Genomic DNA, 20,413 nt, shown 5'->3' with positions numbered 1-20,413 from the left:
GTCTAATGTAATATAACGTGAAAGGAGTGGTACTTTAATGTACGACAAGCAGAGGCGTAATACGAAAGCACCGCAAGGCAGGTTAGTATTTTGTTTAAAACCTGTATTACCTGCCATGGGAATAATAATGATCCACAGATGAGTTCACACTTCAGTCCATTACGGGCATAATCTGACTTGCTCATGTGCAGCACAACCCTGTGGCAGCAGGTGGTGTAGCAGTTAGGGTGGCATTCTTGAAAGATGCAGGTTCGAATCACTGCTCCACCTGTATTACCTGTGATGAAAGTTCTTACCCTGAAAACGAACCATCTGTATAAATGGATAAATCACAGTAGGTAGCATAACACTATAACTTTCTTTAGTGAAAATGCATCAGTTAAAATACACATACACCAGGTAATTGTTTATGACCATTACCTTCAGGCTTTAATGTTATGTATCTGGCCGCAATACTTAATCCACCCAATAAGTTCACCAATAACACACACACACACACACACACACACACACTGTCTGAACCGCTTGTCCCATACAGGGTCGTGGGGAGCCAGAGCCTAATCTGGCAACACAGGGCACAAGGCTGGAGGGGGAGGGGACACACCCAGGACAGGACGCCAGTCCGTCGCAAGGCACCCCAAGCGGGACTTGAACCCCAGACCCACCAGAGAGCAGGACTCGGTCCAAGCCACGTGTTATAAGCGCAGTAGTTTCTTTAAGGAATTGACTGGTTCGAGTCGCGGCTGCTGATGTTACCCCCTTGAGAAAATTGTGCCATGTGAATTGCCTCAGTAAACAGAAGAGACGAATGTCTAAAATTGTAAGCCCCTAGAGTCACTTGTGATAAAATTGTCTGCTAAGCTAATCGATATCGTATTGATTCAATAAACACAACAATAAGTGCTGAATTATTGTCTGTTCCCTTTATACTTCAGTCTGGAAGGCGGCAGGGAAAAGCAATGGCCGCCACGCGACGCGAACCCTCCCTGCCTCGGCGACGCTCGCGTCCGCAGCGGCGCACGGGCGACGGCTCTGGAAAGCGGAAGTCCTTTTTGTGAGAGCTTGCCAGTGAGGCTCAGTCCAAAACAAACGAATTGCGCCCAGAGCCAGGCTTCTGTGTGCGACCGACGCCAGCTTTGACGGCTCGCTGTCCCCGCCGGCAACTGCTTTGTCGAGGAATTCTCTGCGATCTGACAGACGCATCCTCACGACGCGGGGCTTCCGGCGTAGGCGATCCGTGTCGAGTTGTTCCCGAACTCACCGGCTGCGAGTGCATCTCGGAAGCTGCAAACACGCCGCGTAATCCGCAACCCGTGTCAGTCTGAGGCCTGCTCGCTGGCTGTTACGCTAGCCAGCCTGTTAGCGCACGTAGCGGCAGAGAGCTAATATTGTGTATACACGGTAACATTGTGCGTATTAGCAGTACATTGCAAACGACAGACATGAAACATTACACAAAGCAACGACTGACGCTGTCCCTGAGGTCCAAAAAAATAATAAAAAAAAAAACGCACTTTGTATCATTCAAGGAGCGAGGTGAAGGAGGCGAAGGAAATGAGAATACCGCATTTTGTACACCTTCTATTTTTCCTGCCTTATTCGGTCCCCAGCTTTTCAGTCTCCTGATATCCAGCCTTTTTCCGCGATTAGTAGCTAAAGCTGTATTTTCTTTCTGTCTTTTTTGTTGACACATATATCTGTTCATAAACAAGTGCATTTTGGTGTAAAAAAGACACTTAATTAGTTAACGATTCTTTGACTAAGTCATAGTCAAGAACGTGAATGTATGGAATGCTGTTGTATATTCATGCTTTCCAAAGTGACTCATATAAAGATGCTCCTCTACTTACGATGGTTTGACTTACGATTTTTTGAAGTTACGACGGTACGACAGCGATTTGCATTCGGTAGAATCCGTACTTTGAATTTTGATCTGATGCCACGCTTGCAATATGAGGTACGATACTCTCTTCTGTTGCTGGGTGATGGCAGCGAGCCGCAGCATCCACTCAACCACGCTAGTAGTCTCTGTAGCGATCACACGAACCAGTGTAAACAATCGCAAGTGTAAATAACTGATACTGTGTTAAAAGCGTTTTTTTTTATTATTTTTTGTTTTCCCATCCCATCATATCTACTAAATGCTCATTTGTGTCTCCAGCTTAAATTTGCCCAGCTCTAGGCTATGGCAAGTGTTCTGAGCACGTTTAACATAGGCTAGACAAGGTTACGATGTTCGGTAGGTGCGGTACTGTATTCGTTTTCGACTCATGATTTTTCCACTTACGATGGATTTTTCGGAACGTAACCCCATCGTTAGTCGAGGAGCATCTGTATATAGCTGGATAATTTTTACTGTTTACGTTCAGTAACAGTTTAGGATATGCATTATATCAGATATGGGTAAGTACCTTGCTCAAGGGCGCTACAGCAGGAGGTAGGATTTCACTTTGAGTGCGAATTGGCGGCTCTAACCACTACACCACCTGCTGGTGCTATTGAGTATATACACAGAGGCATTCACCCAGCTTCAGTGAGAAACGTAGGTCATTTTTTGGATGGTCTGGGTACGTGTTGCATTCTATCTGCCTCTGGAAAATCTGTCTTGGAGGACAGGTCGGGCTGGTTTTGTCCGGCACAGCCCTCCCCTTCCCTCGCAGCCGAGGTGAAAGATTGATGGTCGGCCGAGTATCGTCACGGGCAGCAATATGAAGTGGCCTTCTCACACAGCGGCGTGGCAGCCTCTGCTACTTCTCCATAATCTCTGTAAACAGCCCCCGGGGGTGCAATAACTGCTTATTACTCCTGTCTCCACTTTATAAACCACTCCTCTTGTGCCTAATGCAAGGCAGCCGTTATTGAAAACACGCAGGTCTCCCTCATTGATCAAACAGGCTTGAGCCGGAGTCGCTCCTCTCGTTTCCGCTTCCTTCGCCGTTATCGTAATGCATCGTGCCCGTCTCGTATAATCTAATAACAGATTACAGGAGATTGTTTCAACAAGATGTTATTTGTCTTTATAGCCCCCAATCACCATTATTTCACTGTAAGAAATTACACGTGGAAAAGTATTTGTGTTTTTTTTTTTTTTTTATTTGTAATAATGCTAGTAAAGCTCATTGTGCAGTCAAGGACCTTTGGAGCGACAATCAAACCACTGAACAGTACAGCGAACATGACTGCTAACCAAACGGCAACCTCTACATTATATTTGTAATCTACAGCTTTATCCAGGGTGACATTTATAGTCGTAAAAACCGCCATTTATTATCTATGTAGCTCAAGGATATAACACTTTTCCTGGTTTGAACCTTATCGTCACAGAAATTCTACTTAACTGCAGAAAGGGCCAGCAGGTAACACAGGGGTTAGAGCCGTCTCCTTATAGTTGAAGGACCTGATTTTGAATCCCCAATCCAGCCACAGAACCCTTGATCAAGGTACTTATTTTGAATTGATCGTAAAAATTACCCAGCTGTGTAAATGGGTATATCAGTGTAAGCAGTTAGTGTAAACATGCCAGTCTTTCTGGGACAATGTCCTGTGTACAGATAAGAGCAATTTAGAAGTTTTTCGGTTAAGCACATGCTCTGTATGTTTACAGAAAACAATGCAAAGCCTCCAGTGAAAAGAGCACCTCCTTTATAGTAAAATATAGAGAAGGTTCAGTGGTGTTTTGGGGTTGCTTTGCAGCCTCTGGCACTAGGTATCTTGAATGTGTGTATGGCTTCATGAAATAAGGACAATACCAAGGCACTTTGGAGATCAATGTGGTGCAAAGTGCCAGGAAGCTGGATCTCTGTCAAAGGTCATAGATCTTCCAGCACAGCAATGACCCTAAACCCGCATCAGAAGCACCCAGGAAAGGTTGAACACAAACTGCTGTTTTGGTTGTTCTGGGGTGGTCAGCAATGAGTCCAGGCCTAAAACCCATGAGAGATCTGAAAGCAGCATTTGGGCAAAGGTATCCTTCAAATGTGAGAATGCAGTAAGTGTGGACCAAATAATAATAAGAACAATAACTGTGGACCAAACTGCCAGAACAGGGGTGCAGGAAGCTCATCGATGGTTATAGGAAGCACTTGATTTCAGTTATTCTGACCAAAGGCTGTGATACCACATGTCGAGTTTAAGGTGTCAGTAGTTTGGTCAGTGCCATTTCTTTTACATTACATCTACATTTATTTATTTAGCAGACTTTTCTGCAAAGCGACTTCTAGTGAACTCTATGTAGTGTTATCACCTCGCACACCTTATTCACCAAGGTGACTTACACTGCTAGATACACTGTCTACACTCTCGCACCATCCAGGCGCTACGAGACACCAGCGCTACTTGCTGTGACACTGTGCCGCCTTTCTAGTAAAAGGGCGGCACGGTGGCACAGCGAGTAGCACCTCTCTTTTAATTAATTAATTTATTTTTTTTGAAGAATATGTTAAGTTCTGAATCAAAAACAAATGTTCTACAATCTTAATACTAAGGCATTGTGGCAATCGAGTACTTTGTTCACGTTCAGCTTTTACATAAAAAAAATGTGAGACACCTGCAAAAAGTCCAGGGGGGCTAATATTTCTGGCTCATCGTCACCGGCTTTGGAGAAAAGCTTCAGACAATTTAGAAAATGGAAATGTAAATTTCAAGTCTTTTGCAGTTTTTTTTTTTTTTTGGACTTGACTGGAGAGGAAGAAAGCAACTTTAACCACAGGAAGCCACAGCGGTGATTAGCACTTTCACCCATGCTTCTGCATGGCCGATCTAAACGCAAAATCATTTACGAGAAATGATTGCAGAAATGACCAATAGATGGGGGCCAAAGACCTCCCTGAGTCATCACGTTGGAGCAGCACAAAATACTCTGAGACCCAGTGACCTTGCTGAACTCCCCTGCTCTCTTTCATTTCTTATAATAGCCTGTTTATAATACGACTAACATGAACAAATGCACTCAGTAAAACACTTGATTCTTATGATTTTATAGGAGCGCCACAGTGGGCAGCTAACATGCACTTGTGTGTTACCACTTCGCATATCTCATTCGTTCCCATTTTACATGGAGTATTCATTCTATTTTTTCATCTATGTTAATAGCAAGACATTTGCATTATTGTTTTTTTTTTTTTGTAACAAATGTTAATTTCAACCTTTTGTAACAATTATAACTAATTTTGCTGTATTAATAAAATGGATGAATAAAGAGATCCAGTAATAACGCGATGCTGGGTTTTTTGACCCAGCGCTGATCGTAAATGGAGTTTTGCGACATTTGACTTGAATCTTTTGAAGCAAAATTAAATTATAAGCTTAAACATCACATTTTAAACTATGAGCACCTGGTAACTTTATCTTCCATTGTTTGTGTTATTGGTCTTGTTATTTTGACCCCATGCACATCCATCCATCCTTTTTTCAGTAAAACGTTAATCCCATCAGGGCAGCTGCGACTCAGAGCTCATCTCAGGATTGATAGGAGGAAGGTGGGGCAGACCCTGAGCAAAGGGTTAGCAGCCTTCGCACTCTTGGCGTGAGACGTGTGCTTTCCACTCGGCAATAATCCCTGTTCGCAGCACGATTTAAAGCGCTTCCTTGTGCCCTTGGGTTCAGCAATATCCAAAATCCCACAGCAAATAATGGCCAAAGGTTGGCAGCCCTGCCTCGATGGGGGTGCATCACTCTCAGAAACAAACAACAAAAAAAACAGGGTAAAAGTCTTACTAAAACAAGGTTGCTATTTTGGTCATGACATTTTAGTTTCCACCATTAATCAGGTGTTGAGAGTAATGAGTTGAGAGAATTCATAGAATGCTTGCAAAGACTCCATGAATAATGATTTTAATGGTGGAGAGAGAGACGAAGATGGATCTTCACTGACCGGTGGCCTTTAACTGATGCAAAACAAAGTCTAGCGATTCAACCAAAACCAGCTCACACTCCAAATGCCTGCACCAGGGGCTTAACTCCTTCTGCCTGCTCTCTAATGACAACGCTTGCCGCTTCGTGGTCTCCCACACAAGGGGTCCACAACTGAAAGTCCATAGCTTCTCAGTTTAACTCTGCGCTGCAATGATCACCCCCCCGTCCCTCAGAGCTGCTGAATCCCTTTCGACATTCAAGAAGCGTCTCAGAACACAATCCTTTCGTACACATTTCTCTCCTCATCTTTTAATCGCTCTATAAACTTGAATCACACCGTCTGTCACGACCACCTTTGTACTTCCTGTCAATTCTATAGCCAGCTATTCTTGTAATAAGCACCAGCAGAAACAGAGGTGTCAGAAGTGAAGGGTGTGAAATTTACTTCTGTTTACCCTGAGTTGCAAGAATCTTGAATCTTGAATCTTGAAGCCGCTTTGGAAAAAAGTGTCTGAAAAATGAATCAACGCAAATGATGCAGTCAGATATTTTACAGGATGGGACTTTAGAGAGATGCCCTCCTATATAACAGTATAGTAAAAGGGAGGACTGAAGAGGTCCATACCGTGATGCATGGAGATGTGGCTGACTTACTTGACGGAGGTGCATCCCATTTCACCTACTGTATGCAGAGGTGTCACTGTTGCTCATGGCTCAGATGCAGGGTGGACAGGCTGACAACTCATGGGTAACGGCGGCAAGTGGGGGGACTCTGTGATCGCTGCCACTGCGCCTGCTATGCTGTCAACAGAGCAGTCGGAACACTTCAGACTCCAGTCTCAGTGAAGAGATTCGCAAGAAGAACCGGCAATAGTCGCCCATCAGCTCAACTGACATTTGGCGTAATCGCCATCGACTGGAGAGTACCGGAGAAACTACATTATTTAGTTTCTCGGTGCATGTGTTTATCAGACAAACTGCAGCTCAGTTTCCACCAAACACAGCTGCATAGAGTCGTACTTATTCAGTGTAGCGGTGTGCACCTTCCTTAAGGGTACAACGGCAGGGGACTCCTTTGGAGCAGAACTTAATCCAGACTTCTGGTTACGACTCATAGCCTTAACTATTACGCTTCCCACTCAGTGGCAGGTGGTGGCGGACACCCGAATCGCCGCCGCATCTCTCCGCTCAACGCAAACAGTCTGTTTCTGCGTACCCCGCCATCTGGGGCGTGCGGCCCGAGCTCGTATTGCTATGCGGGCACGCCGTGGGAGCGGTGGCAGCGTGGCGTTGCGTGGAGGCTCGTGCGCGGCGGGCGGCGCCAGCTGGGGAGAGCAGATGGCATGACAAGAGGGGGTTGGGCTGGGTGGGGTTTGGTGTGGGTGAGGGGGAGGTGGTGTTTGGCGGGTGGGAACGGCCGTGTTTAATTACCTGTCCGGTGGGCTGCCAGGGACAGAGAAGTACTGGGGCTTGTGTACCCTGGGTGTAGGGGTCCCTCTTCCGCACATTAACTTCCCCTTCTGTGGAGTTGTGGCTCTCGCAGTTGAAGGTTGCAGGTTAGAATCCCTCTCTCGTTGCACACTCGCCCCCATTCTTGCGTCTCTGGATATCTTGTTGTTTGCGTATCCAGTACATGTTTTTTTACACCGCTTATTAAATTTTAAATTTTCATTTATCTGGTCTACGAAATTAGAGCTGGAACAGTAAACTGAAAATGCAGTTGATATTTGGGCAAAACAGTTGTGTGAGAGGTTTTATTTCAAATATGATTCATTTAAAGGTGAATGTGACATATTGCCTTTGTCTTTCTCCAGTCAGAAGGCTTTCTATGTACAGACCTGTGTTTGCTACTACGGCTGTTCATGCACCGTTCAGGATTGATCTGTGGAGCTGCACAGTTCAGAAAAGCTTCAGAATAATATTTTGCTATTGTTAGTTTATTGTAATGTGTTACACCTCTTTTTCCTCATGACATCAGGGTAATTTTGGGGTTAACTTGAGATGGGCTTGGAATGAGTTGGAAGTTGACCCCATCAGGAATAATAGAGTATGTCATTTTATTATATGGTTTTTCGATATTTGGCTCGTTTGCAGGAACAAATTAGCACCAGTTAACGGGCAATAAGTGTAATATCTTGAGTTAATACGTTAAAAATTACCCCGCTGTAGAAGTGGGTAAATCACCCTACTTGTCTTAATTTAGAAACCTCACATTGTACATTGCCATGGAAAAGTCGCAATGGTGTTAAATAGATTATGGTTAATAATAATGTTATTGCTTATAAATATTGTGTGTTATGTATGAATATTATGAATATTATATGTCAGAGAAATAGAAGCGAGCCTTTGTGTGTTGTTGTCTGCGATGTGGCAGATGCTGAGCTGCGTTGCCGGCTTTGAAGTGAGACCTGCGTTTCAGCTGTGCTGGCCTTTCTGGGGATTTGGACTTCCCTGTGGTTAGTGCAGGCACCGGTCTGTGATTGTATGCTTCACGTGACATGCTGTCGCTAACAGGCAGGCAGTCGCACGTCCTCCCGCGTCGCCTCGTGCTAACAGCATGCCCTGTGTGCTTTCTCTCTCTGCAGTGTGCGCCGGCACAGAGAACAAGCTGAGCACGCTGTCGGACCTGGAGCAGCAGTACCGCACTCTGCGCAAGTATTATGAGAACTGCGAGGTGGTGATGGGCAACCTGGAGATCGCGAGCATCGACCGCAAGCGAGACCTCTCCTTTCTGCGGGTACGGAGCTCTTGTGTGGTTCCCTCTCACTGTTGTCGAGGTGGCAACGTCATGTGGTAGGGCTGCTTTGCTGGTTGCACAGATAGTAAGTCTTACCAGGTCCATGGCAAGACTCCGCTCCATTGTGGAGGTGGCAGGAACATGGTGTGGGGCTGCTTTGATGGTCACACAGTTGGTAAAACTCATCAAGTCCATTTGCAATCTTAACTAACATGGCCATCGTAGCATACTTCAGAGACATGCCGCTCATCAGGATTACAGCCAGTTGGACAGTCCTTCATTCATCAGCAAGAACCTGAAACATGCCACAAAGTTGTATAAGAATTATCTTCGAAAAAAAAAAAAAATGAAGCACGACTAATGACCTGAGTATAGTAAAACATAGTTATTTATGATACAACTTTATCAGTTATGAAGAAAGAAGAAGTTTCCAGCAAGAGTGCTCAAACTTTTGACTGATAGTGTACATCATGCTACACTTAATGGGGATTCTTCGAAGGAAGGGTTCACGAACAGTCCCTGTGGCTAAAGAGTAGCCTCCCGTCATCAGACAGCACCTCTCTTAGCAATCAGCAGTAAGATTAGTCCCCTCTGTCAACTAATAACCAAGTGGTGTCAGTTCTAATCACATTTAATCAGACTAATCCTGATGCTCCATCCGTCACTCGGCTCTCGAGTCTTCCGCACATAACACTGATTGTCTCCATGTCCTCGCAAAAAGCTTAATAGCCGACGCTTATTAGGCCGAGTCTTTTATCTACTGACAAGAAGAGATGCCGAACCCCCCCCCAGCCTCTATCTTGCATAAACGCAAAGACAGTTTCTAAAGAACACGTCTCGTTTCCTCGTCTCAAAGAGCTCGAGGAGAGAACAGAGAGAGGGACGTTACCAGGGCTCCGCGTCCGGGGGTACCGGTGTGCCTGCTGGCTAGAGGCATGGCTGTCACTCTGTCACCAGTGAAGGCTTCTAACAAATTACTGCAGGACAGAGACATAGCGGGAAGGTAAAGGCGTGTATCGACCTGACCGAGACACTCAGTGGAGACCAGCCGTGGGTGAGACGCGCTGTGGATGAGTGACACCGTGACTCACTCATAATAGAGACACACTGAGGACAGTGACATTGTGACTCTCTCCTGATAGAGACACTGAACAGGTGTCTCCTGTTTCTCTGTCCTTAACACACACACCCAGTGCGAATGAGTCTAGCGATGCACAGCTACTCCGGGGGCGATCAGCCAACACACCGCGCGCTCCGACACACACCGCCCCTGAACTCGGCAGATAAGGGGGAACGAGAGAGACGCGGAGAGGCGGCAGGGTGGGAGGCAAGACAAGTGGATAACAGGGACTTGTGCGGACGTGGCAGAGATAAAACGGGCCGTGGGGAGGGTGCAATGAGATGAGGTCGTTGCGGGTGGGTTGGGGAAGGGGGCATTTATATCGCACCCTGTGTCCGGACCGCTCCCCCTGTCTGCTATGTGACAGTGTGGTTTTCGCAGAGACCGAGAAATAATGAGTGTGATAACAGGGCACAGGGGAAATACCACTTCAGGATTTTTTTTTTTTTTTCCGCGGCCGTGGGAGTCAAAAATGGCCCTGCTGTCTTCCAAAACCGTCACGCCGGACATCTCCACCAGCCTCAACACTGTCTTTGCTTCCCATCTCTTTGATGCACCTAAGACTCCATAACCTGTCCAGACTGTCCCTCACCTCCTGAGACACCTCGGCAGGGTTGGTTTCAATCCTGCTCTTCTTTTACAATGCACTCGGAACAACCTTTCACATCACAGGTTCTTAACCTTTTCTAGGCTGTAGACCCCTTTAAGGATGTGTTGAAAGTTAAGGACCCCACTGTTTGCTGCACTGAAGACTGACTACTTTCGCATAGAATTACGTCACAGCAATACTGTGGTAATGGTTCTATTTTACATTTTATTTTGTGTTTTTTTTTCATATCAAACATGCACTTTGTGGACCCATTGACGTTCATTCACAGACCCCCAAAGCTCTAAGGACCCCATGTTAAGAACCCCTGATACATACATCTTAGACTGATTTGCCCATAGACGCACCACGCTCTGATCAAACCGCTCGAGACGATTGGCGGTCATTCTCCAAGCCACGTGGCCATCACAACCAGGTTATCCTACGCGTTTCCCGTTAATTCTCCTGGCTCGCAATTAATGGAGGTTAATTGTACGTGCTAATTAGGAGCCAAACAGCAGGGGACGCAGCCGGGACCTGTCTGTATTTTTGGGAAGATTATTATTATTACAAAACAAGTTAATAACACGGGTCCCTGGGGCTTCAGCATCGGTGAGGATATCTTCACCTTGAAGAGAACAAGAAAATACCCAGAAGCCTCCTCGGCTGTCAGCGAAGTGATTGAAACTGATGCGTCGCCTCCGCCTCCTCTTTAAAGATAGTTGCGATTGATGACCACCGCCCAAGCGCCCAGAAGAGCTTTAATGGTAAACAAAGTCCATCTCCCCAACTGCATCACTGGGTGATAAATTTAACCCCAATGCGATTAATCACTGCATTTTCCCCCCTATGAAAAAACAATTTGTATTTGTACGTGCATGAAGCAAGGACATGTTCAATATCTGCTTATTTCCAAGTTATTCGTAGAAGGTCTTGCTTTTAAAATGGTCGGCCAGTATTTTTATGTTTTTTTTTTTTTTTGCTGTTACTTAAGTGCCACTGTTCGTCATACCATTTATTTATAGAAGATCGGTGCTGTTTTTTTATAGATGCATCATATTTACACTGCACTGCTTCTGCTGGCTGTGATCGACAGCAAATGAAGGTCTTAACAAAGAGCTTCAGTGAAATAATCTGGGCGGCATATGCGCTAAAACAGCATACCAACATTTGGCCATCGAAGCTGACAAAATCCTGTATCACAATTTTTCGAGCTGGAACACAGGTCTGAAGAGATGGGCGATCAGCACGTACAAGAAAAGGGCAAAGTTCTTCAGCTGCAAGGTTGAAAGACTTTGTCCAAAGTGATCCCCTATTGCAACACAGCAATAAGATGCTCTTTCTTGCCAAATACAAAAGAGTGATAAATTCATCAGAAACAAAGTATGCGGTTTATACAGTAGAAGGAGGCGAGACGATTGGTTTGTTAATGACCTTTTGAATAGCTGAATGAACCCCAATCCACTATGTTTGTACCGATCACATTCCCAGAACAGATGTGTGCAGATCCCGGAACTGGGCTCACATTTAAGGCAAACATATGTGTGTACTTGTAAGATCTTTCATGATGAGCGTTTACGAAATTCTTTTTACCGTTTTGCGCGTTCATGTTCTGGCTTCTCAAGGGTTGGCGCTCTTCATCAGAACCTGCTGCGCCGTTTCCCGCTTCGGTGCCGCGTGGGGAAAGGAGCGTTGGTCGGAACAGCCAGACACTTGGACTTGCACAGTGGTCTTGTCTTTAAGACCGGCACGGATCCGCCGCTCTGACGGTCCCCAGTTGTGCCCTAATCGCCGCCTCCCGCCTTGTTCCCGTGGCGTTTAACGATCTGATGGGCCGTTAATTACCCCTGCTATCGCATCCGACCGGAAACCATAAACATTCCCGTTCGGCGGCATGCCATTAGCTCGGCAATTAGGCCCTGGAGGGGTTGATAAGGGCTGTCGTCGATATGACGTTGCCATGGCGCCCTGTTCCCCCTACCCCTTTCTCTTTGATGCCATGCGGCTTGTGGGCTTTCTCGCATGTGCCCCCTTCCTGGCCTTCCCTCCTGTCGCACTGTTGAGCCTCTGAGAGGCAGCCTGTTGTAGCTTCTCTGCCGGGGGCCGCTGGCTTTCACATTCCGCTTTATGCTTTAATCGACGGACAAGGCGACGGTCACCATAGATAGATAGTGTGAGGAGCACTGACACTGGATCAGTTTCAGGATCAGTGCTTGATTAACCAAACCTGATCAGTCCAGCCAGGGCAAATGTGACATCAGTGGTTTCGTCCGCCGTTGTTTTTTTTTTTTGGGTCGTAGCTTAGCCTTGTTATTATTATACCAGTGACATTTATCTAGTGGCTGTTTGTGTATTTCATAGCTGTCCCGAATGGGCTAATTAGCACTTACTCATAGACTCCATGCAGATTTGAAAGCAATTAAGTCTGAGCTGACAAACTCAAGGCTGAAATATGGAAGAAAATGTCCCAAATCATGCTACTACCATAACACTGCTGTGTGTTTTATTGAAAGTGACACCACTGAAAAGAGGCAATGTTATAAATAACCCAGAAAACCAAGTGTCCGGTACAGGTAAGCTGAGCAACCTGGATTTAGATAAATTACCTCTCTCTAGGGTACAAGGAAAGTTACATGTGCTTTCTCTTATACACTTCCTATATACACACATATGCACTTATAGATTTCCCTTACACTGTTTCCCAGAATCCCCTGCAGCGTGCATCCTTCCTGTCATGTTCCCAGGCCTCACTCCTTGGTATTTCTGCACAAGTGTGTTTGCGTCCCTCCTGCAGAAGTGTGGGTTCAGCTCAAAGGATTTTTCTTGGATAAATTGCGGCACCTGTCTGCCCTTTCGGCTTTAGTCATTTATTACGGGTACGTTTCAAAGTTATGGATGTTCCGTCTTTGATTTGCAATCTATAAGGAATCTAATCTATAAGGGATCTCAATTCAGTTCACTCTGTAGAATTAATTAGGATATTTTTGTACCTGCTTTACGTGACTTAATTTGTCACACAAACTTCATCTCAAAGTTCCACTAACCGTTTCTGAAAGTTGTAGCTCAAATTGTCAGGTTCCAATGGCCGCACATGAAAGAATCTGTGTAGGATGTGGTAAGATTAGCAGCGAGGACACTGCCGCAGTATCCCAAGGTTTACAGAAACCCACCCCACCCAGCAACAACACGGCTCCTACTAGGCCTGTCATACAGGTGAGGGGTTAATGAGGTCGGCAAGCTATGAAAGCAAATTGAAGCCTCATTCTCCAGAGAGACATGTGGAAGCCTAAATAGAAGTTGGGACGGCGGTTGAGGTGGTGTTGTTTCATTAGTGTGATGGGCCTCGTTCAGGCTTTTGGCAGGAGGGGGACTAGCGGGCTGACAATGTGGGATGTTTAGGATGGCGTCTCGCACCCATAAGACACTGTTGATGGATCTGTGTGTCCTGAGAGAAGGTTGGTGTGGACACTCTTATCAGCTCTGATTTGTCTCCTCCCCCACGGCCCCCACCCTCCCGCCATTCCCTCCAGTAACACTAATGAAGACTGATGAAGCATTGTGGAGGTCTCACTGTGGTGGGGCCGGACGGATTGGATTGACAAGTGCAATTAGCACATCCCCGGGTTCATCTCCACGGCTTTAATTTGACTTAATCAGGGACAAAGGAAGAGATGGAGAAAGAGAGAGGGAAAGCGAAAAGGACGGAGTTTGAGCGAGAGACAAAGGGAAAGATGTGATGAGGTGAAGCAGTCTGCTTGGTCTCTCAGAAGAAACAGAACCAACTCTGTTGCTTCCCTTCGGGTCTGTATGGTGTCTGAGACCGACTCTAAGTTTCCTGGCTGACATTCTGCCGTTGACTATATCCACTGACATCACATTGGCTACGGCAAGATGTCCCACCAGCCGGTGATGCCATAAAAGTTTGTTCCATGAACTTTAACTCCTCCATGATTTTGTTTCTGCTTCCTGACATTGATCTCTCAGTTGTTCAGGAACTCCTTTTCATCCCTAAAAAAGCCTACTCACAAAGGCTCTTTTTATCCTCACTGCCTCACCGCTGTCATCCTGTTTCCTACGTCAGTTACAACCAGTGATGGACGAGCAATCTTTAATCTTTCCAACGCTCATTGAAGTTCTAACTAGTCACATATTCCGGCCTCTATACTTCCGTTCTGTACTTATCACTAAGCATTAACACACTGACCTCCCGCCAGCAGGGGGTGCTTTGCATTAGTCATGTTGAGAGAAGATTGTCAGTCTCCAAGTATTGGCCTATTTTATCAGCACCCAACAACAACTACAAAAAAGAAAAAAAAAAAATGTCCAAAAGATGGATCATGTCTTGTCATATCTCAACAAGCACAGACTCGAGGTGTCCGGCACCAAGTAATGATGTTTCTGGCCTTGATAGACTCTTCATTAAAATCTGATCAATCATGCCTTTAGCATTGGCTCTGCCCTCTGTACACAGGGCCAAAAGCCAGGGTGTGTTAGAAACCAGGATGCCAAGAATCGGCACTGGCAAGTGCACTGAAGGGCTGCACTTACGCTTCTTTCAGCTACTCTTATTGCTCGTTTGAGAATGAATTGAGCGGCCCGATAGCTACATGTGACTCATAACTCGCTGCCCTCGTAAGTGTAATTGTTTGTGCGCGTCTGTGTGTGCATGTGGGCAGAGGGTGGTCAAGTGATTCATAAAAGTCCCTAATATAATGTAAATAATCATATTTCACAGCAGACGTGTTACGCACTTTTGATTCATTAGAAGGAGCAGCAGGATCGCCGATTGTGGATATGATAAAGCTGGTAAATGAAAAGGATGTGATAATTATGCTGAGGCATCGGGGAGCAGATTTCCTGGGACTTAGAACCATATGACAAATCCAGTAATGGGGTTTCACACCCGCAAGCCGACGTTTGAGACCTCCGGAGTGTGCGGTTTTAATCAAATGTGTATCAGGCAGGGACTTTGGGAGGTCAGCTCTTCACTTGAGAACGGGACTTCTCTTCACTCCGCCTGGATAGAGAACTTCGGTCCCCAGCCGCACCAAAGTCCAGTAGTGTCCCTCAGCAGAACTCGAGATAAGCTCAAGGGCAGATGGAATCGTCAGCTCGGGTGCGGAACGAATTGTTACGGCGGCAGCGTTGACAAGGGGTGCGGCAGCCAACGCCCTATGCAGCCCTCTATCATTCTTGTTTCGCTGAGGGACGCCCCCGTCCTCCTTTTCCCTCATGTCCACCGGCAACCCTCCGGCCCCCAAACTCGTACGTCTCGCCGAATACGCCACGGCCTCTCGGAATCGGGCCGCCCGCCTCAACGAGCCAACCGGCACCCCCACGGTGCCCCGGCAGCCTCGACATGCTGGCATAACAAGAAGGCGATTAGATTGGAGCGCAGCCCGCCCGCCGACCACTTCCGCCGAGAGAAACGGGACATTGAAGAATGCGTGTGCTCAGCAAGAATGGCAGAAGGATAATCGCTCAGCGGCAATCCCCACAGGTGCTGGTACCTGTCCAGTTTGTATTATTGTTAGCATTTTTTTGTTGTTACTGTCAGGGCTTTCAAATACCCCCGTGCCAGTGTGTTTTCGCCCTTAAAATGCCAGACTGCTTTTATTCAATGAGCGCCAGTTGGACTTACTGCTGAAGTATGCTGAAAATTTGACAGATGCACACTTTGTGGACCGTCAGCTGTTTGCCGTTCCCACTGACTGTCTGAAAGGGCGGAGCTGAGACGGGAGGAGTTCGGACCGGTGAGGGGGTGAAATACAAAGTGAATTTGCACCCGCCCGCCCCTCCGCCATTCACATGCAAGACCAGAAGCATTGTGGGAACATCAAATGTCTCACGGTTTTCGGAGGAAGGGGGTCGTCGGTGAAGAGCGTGGGTGTTCTGCAGTGCATTAGCAGCTTCGCTAACTGAATGCATCCCGAAGACAGGCGACCAGAGTCTGGAATGACTTACAAAGAGGAAAATGGTGAGGGAACCCTCCCCCCAGTCCTTTCTCTTTATTACAAGCAATTAGCTAGAGAACACCAATTATCAAATGTCTTGGGGGAGGGACACCAAACACAGATAGTCACACAATGCATGTCACTCTGCAAAAGGCACAAGGCCTAGACCCTTAACACAACCATCATTTTGTTAAGACCTATTATTCTTGTCATTGTCTTTTTGTCTCAACTACATTTTATTTCCTTTTGTTAGAATTATCTAAATAGTTTTTTTTCTTGTTTTCACTGTTTATTAATGCAAAGTACAAAAAAAAGAAAAAAAAAAACATGCACGTGTGAAGCGTGTTTGAACTGGAGAATTCGGCAGCCGATTTGGAACGGGGGGGAGTAGCGCAATGTGAGAGCTTATCGCTGGAGAGCACCAGAAATTTGTCGGGATGGTGGTGCGGGTGAAAGTACGTCCAGCTCACAGAGGAACCGGAATAGCATTTACCGCACTTATCTCCTCCATATGAACCTATTTGTATCTGCGAGTTTGAAACGGAGGTTGCTGCTGATTTTGTGTGTGTGTGTGTGTGTGTGTGTGTGTGTGTGTGTGTGAGTTTTTGTGTGTGCGCTTGAGTGAAAACAAAATGACACAGAGCCAGCTCCTGGCAGGACTTTGAGCTCATTGCCGAATCGCACCCGACCGCTTGCGATAGCCGACTGCCGCCAGTGCCGTCTATTGGACACAGCACCACCCTGCTGCAAGGAATCATGGGTTTATATTTCTGTTCTGCTCGATTCCGTAGCTTGTTTGCCTGGGACCTTGCCGGCCATAAGTGGGGGCCGTGGATCCTTTCCTTCCGTTGCCCTTTTTGATAATTCATTCTAGGTTTTATCTGAAAAAGCAAAGCGGATTTCCTTCCGGGATGTTCGCTCCATTCGGTCTCGCTCGTGCACCCAACTACGGCAGTCGATGTCCACCCTTCGCCGCAGCTCCTCGCGCCCCATTCCCATTGTTCCTGCATATTTCCGACGTGCTCTTTGTCGCCAATTGCTGCTCTTCATCGCCGGCAGCCATTTTGTTTGTGTCCGTTGATCCACCATCCTCGCTGCTCTTTGAGCACTAACTACTCACAGTTTCAATAAAAAATCATTATAATTACATAGCCATTTAGCTCAATGACATTGGGTGTAATTGTACCATCCATCAACGGCTGCGTAATGGCACGCTTGGAAGAGCTAAATGTTGATTAGACCTCAGCAGATTTCACTTGCAACCCAAAATAATGAGTGGGAAATGTCTGAGGCCAAGGGGAAATCACCCTACAGGAGCCGTCGGTGGAGGAACCGGCCCCAACATGACAAAAATAGAGGGAAAACACGATGGTGCATCGTGGCAAAGTCTCCGAGCTCTGTTTTACCGTTGTGAAGTGACCTTTCTGTGTGATGGACCTGATTGTCCTCTCCCTCTCTTCCTCCCTCCCCCTGCCTTTCTCTCCAGGGATTAATGTCCCGTAACCCACCCGTGAAAGCTGGCGCTCGCGTGTGCCGATCGCTCTATAAAGCATGCCATCACGCCGCACTCCCGCCTGCTTCCCTCATGCCCTTTTTTTTCCCCTCCGTAACGACCCCCTGAAATCCAATTGCCTGCTTGTAATTACATTGTATGCAGGAATTGGGGAAGCCATTAATCAAGTCGTTCCGCTGTGCGCTGCGTGGTGGGGAGGGGGGCGCTGTCCGGCTCGGAACCCTTCCCCGAGCGTGTGTGGTGATATTTAAATCAGCCCCGGACACCGCGTGCGTGTTGGGTGGATGGGGGGAGGGGGTTCGCTCTCCCAACTTCTGCTCTTATCATCTCTGCCACCTGTTGTTTATGTTTTCCCGTCGGCCTTTAGCCTCAGCATCCTTCCTCACATCACAGTTACCTCTAGAAGACCCTTCCCTTCAAAGTAGTATTCAACGATTACGTAGTCTTTAGCTGACACCCTCATCCAAGGCCACTTCCTGTGCTAGATCACTCCATTAAATGTCCAACAATCATTCACTCATCTGTACACCGGAGCAGTGTAACATATGTACATATAGACGCACACCATGGGCAATTTGGAATACAAGTTCCCCAGAAACACTTGTCTTTGGACTATGGGGGGAAACCAGAGCATGCATAGAAAATCCAGTTGAACATTGGGAGAACATGCAAGCTCCGCGGACACTGAGTGAGGATTCAACCCGTATCCAATCTCCCTATCTAGGCGCTGTGAGACACCAGAGCGACCCGCTGCACCGCCTTGCTGCCTCACTTTGTTTTCTTTCAGCACCATTCCATCTCACGCTCTGATTCCATCCGTTCCATGCTATTCTGTCCGAACAACTCACAGTCATCGTTCCCGTTATTTCTAGTTATTGTATCTCTCCATTTCTCGATTTTTTTGTTTTCTTAATTCTAAACCAAATGTGTATAATTACCCCTGTATGTTTCGCAGCTAATGCATCCATTCGTCGACACCCGGGAAACAGATTTATTCGTAATTGAGACAGAAGTGGAATTAGAGCCACTTGACTCAGCCGGCAATTCATCCGTCTAGCCTTGACAAAAACGTAGCGCAGAACGTCACTATAGTCCAACGGGAACACACACCCCCTTTTGACAGCGACTGCTCTTAAAAAAGGCAGTGTAAAAGATTAAGAGCATCGTGCTTTTTTGCTGCTCTTTCAGAAAGGAGACAGATTAATTTAATTCCTTCTCAGCTAATGATGCTGTTTTACAGTGTTAATACCCCCTCACCCTGATGACATTATAGATTACAGGCTGTTGCCATCTGAAGACCCAGTGTGACAATGGTACCCAGAGAAAGTATATTAGGTTAATTGCTGCCCTTAAAGGTGAAAGTGCTGTATTGTTCAACCTGGAGCCGAGTCCCACACTGCTGTTTGAACATCTCTGCATATCACATAAATCAATGGCGTGATTTGGCGTTTTTGAAAAAGTTTCGGTCCCTCCACCTTGTTAACAGATTACATTTTAATGGTCAGATTATTTGGCCGACGGATTCTGAAAAGGTGCCGATTTTTGCGTTCTTAGTAATCTTAGCATGTATAGCGCGTATGTGGTCATGGAAAAGCTCGTACGAGATTTCAAGGTTGCTCTCGTATCGTCGGGTAATTAGACATCCGAGTCCACTTCATCCACGTCCTCGGCTAATTATGGGATGGATGAATGTGCCTTACTTTTTACAACTTTGACTTTTTTCACACACATGACTTTTGCATTGTGAGACGGGCAGCTCCCGGGCTCCCATATTTCGTTGACATCATGGTCATTAACCTTGGCCGTCTCTTGACCTCCTCTACAATGGCACAGGAGCACGAGCGATGTTTTTTGAACATACACAATTACAAGGTTGTAATTTCTGTAGGGGAAAAAATGGGAAGAGAGGTGCACCTGAGTCTCGAACTTCTGTACCATGTTGTTATTTGCCTGAGTGCCACAAAAGGGATCAGGTTTCATGTAATGAATCTAGTGAAAATGAAATGTTAGTGTCTGACCGTACAGAGTGCTCATAGTCCTATACTGTCTTCATTTATACAATTGTATGTGTCACTGAGGTTTGAGCACCGCAAGGGTACGACTGGATGCTCGCATCTCCTCCAGCGCTGCCTTTGCTGCTTATTTTTATTTTGCAATGCTGCTGATGGCATGTGACAGCAGAGGAGAAGGAGCAGCAGCAGGTTCCAGTCTATCTAGGATCCTCTCCAACACATCACCAGAGATACAATCTGGTGTGTCACAGAGCCCATTGTGAAAAATAAATCTATTAATAACTATTATTAATAGTTTTATCTAGGGTAAGTACGTTGACCAAGGGTACTACAGCAGCAGGAGGGACTTGAACCCAGAATCTTTGATTGCAAGGTTACAGTTGCAACCACTTCGTCACCTGCTGGGTACCTGAGTTCCACCTGGTTTTTTGTAGGTGAGGAGCGATGATGTCTTACTGTCCACCCTTGCTGTCCAGAGAGCAGTTCTCAGCTTGGATCCTGAGCACCTGCGATCCCTTGGTGACGTCACGTCCATTAAGCGAACCCAGGCGAACGCGGTTATCAGACTACGGTTATGAGACACATCGTGCAAATGTTGGATTTTCTCAGAGAGACTGATGCATAGAAAACTTTGAGGA

The 20,413-nt window shown here is 46.4% G+C and overlaps 1 protein-coding gene across 3 annotated transcripts in view; it reads left to right on the top strand.

The window, feature by feature from the left end:
• Positions 1–8,443: 8,443 nt before the first annotated feature.
• The window catches only part of LOC108928922 (receptor tyrosine-protein kinase erbB-4-like), a 128,747-nt gene continuing 116,777 nt past the window's right edge, over positions 8,444–20,413 (top strand). For all 3 annotated transcript variants that reach the window (XR_003798136.1, XM_029257866.1, XM_029257865.1), the window contains exon 1: positions 8,444–8,590. Coding sequence is in view for 2 of the 3 variants with exons in the window: in XM_029257866.1 (XP_029113699.1) it covers positions 8,534–8,590 (57 nt within the window). In the remaining variant the exon portion in view is untranslated. The remainder of the gene's footprint in view (positions 8,591–20,413) is intronic.

This window comes from Scleropages formosus, chromosome 14 (assembly GCF_900964775.1).
Source record: "Scleropages formosus chromosome 14, fSclFor1.1, whole genome shotgun sequence".
Taxonomy (NCBI): domain Eukaryota; kingdom Metazoa; phylum Chordata; class Actinopteri; order Osteoglossiformes; family Osteoglossidae; genus Scleropages; species Scleropages formosus.
This window is presented reverse-complemented; position numbering and strand designations above follow the sequence as displayed.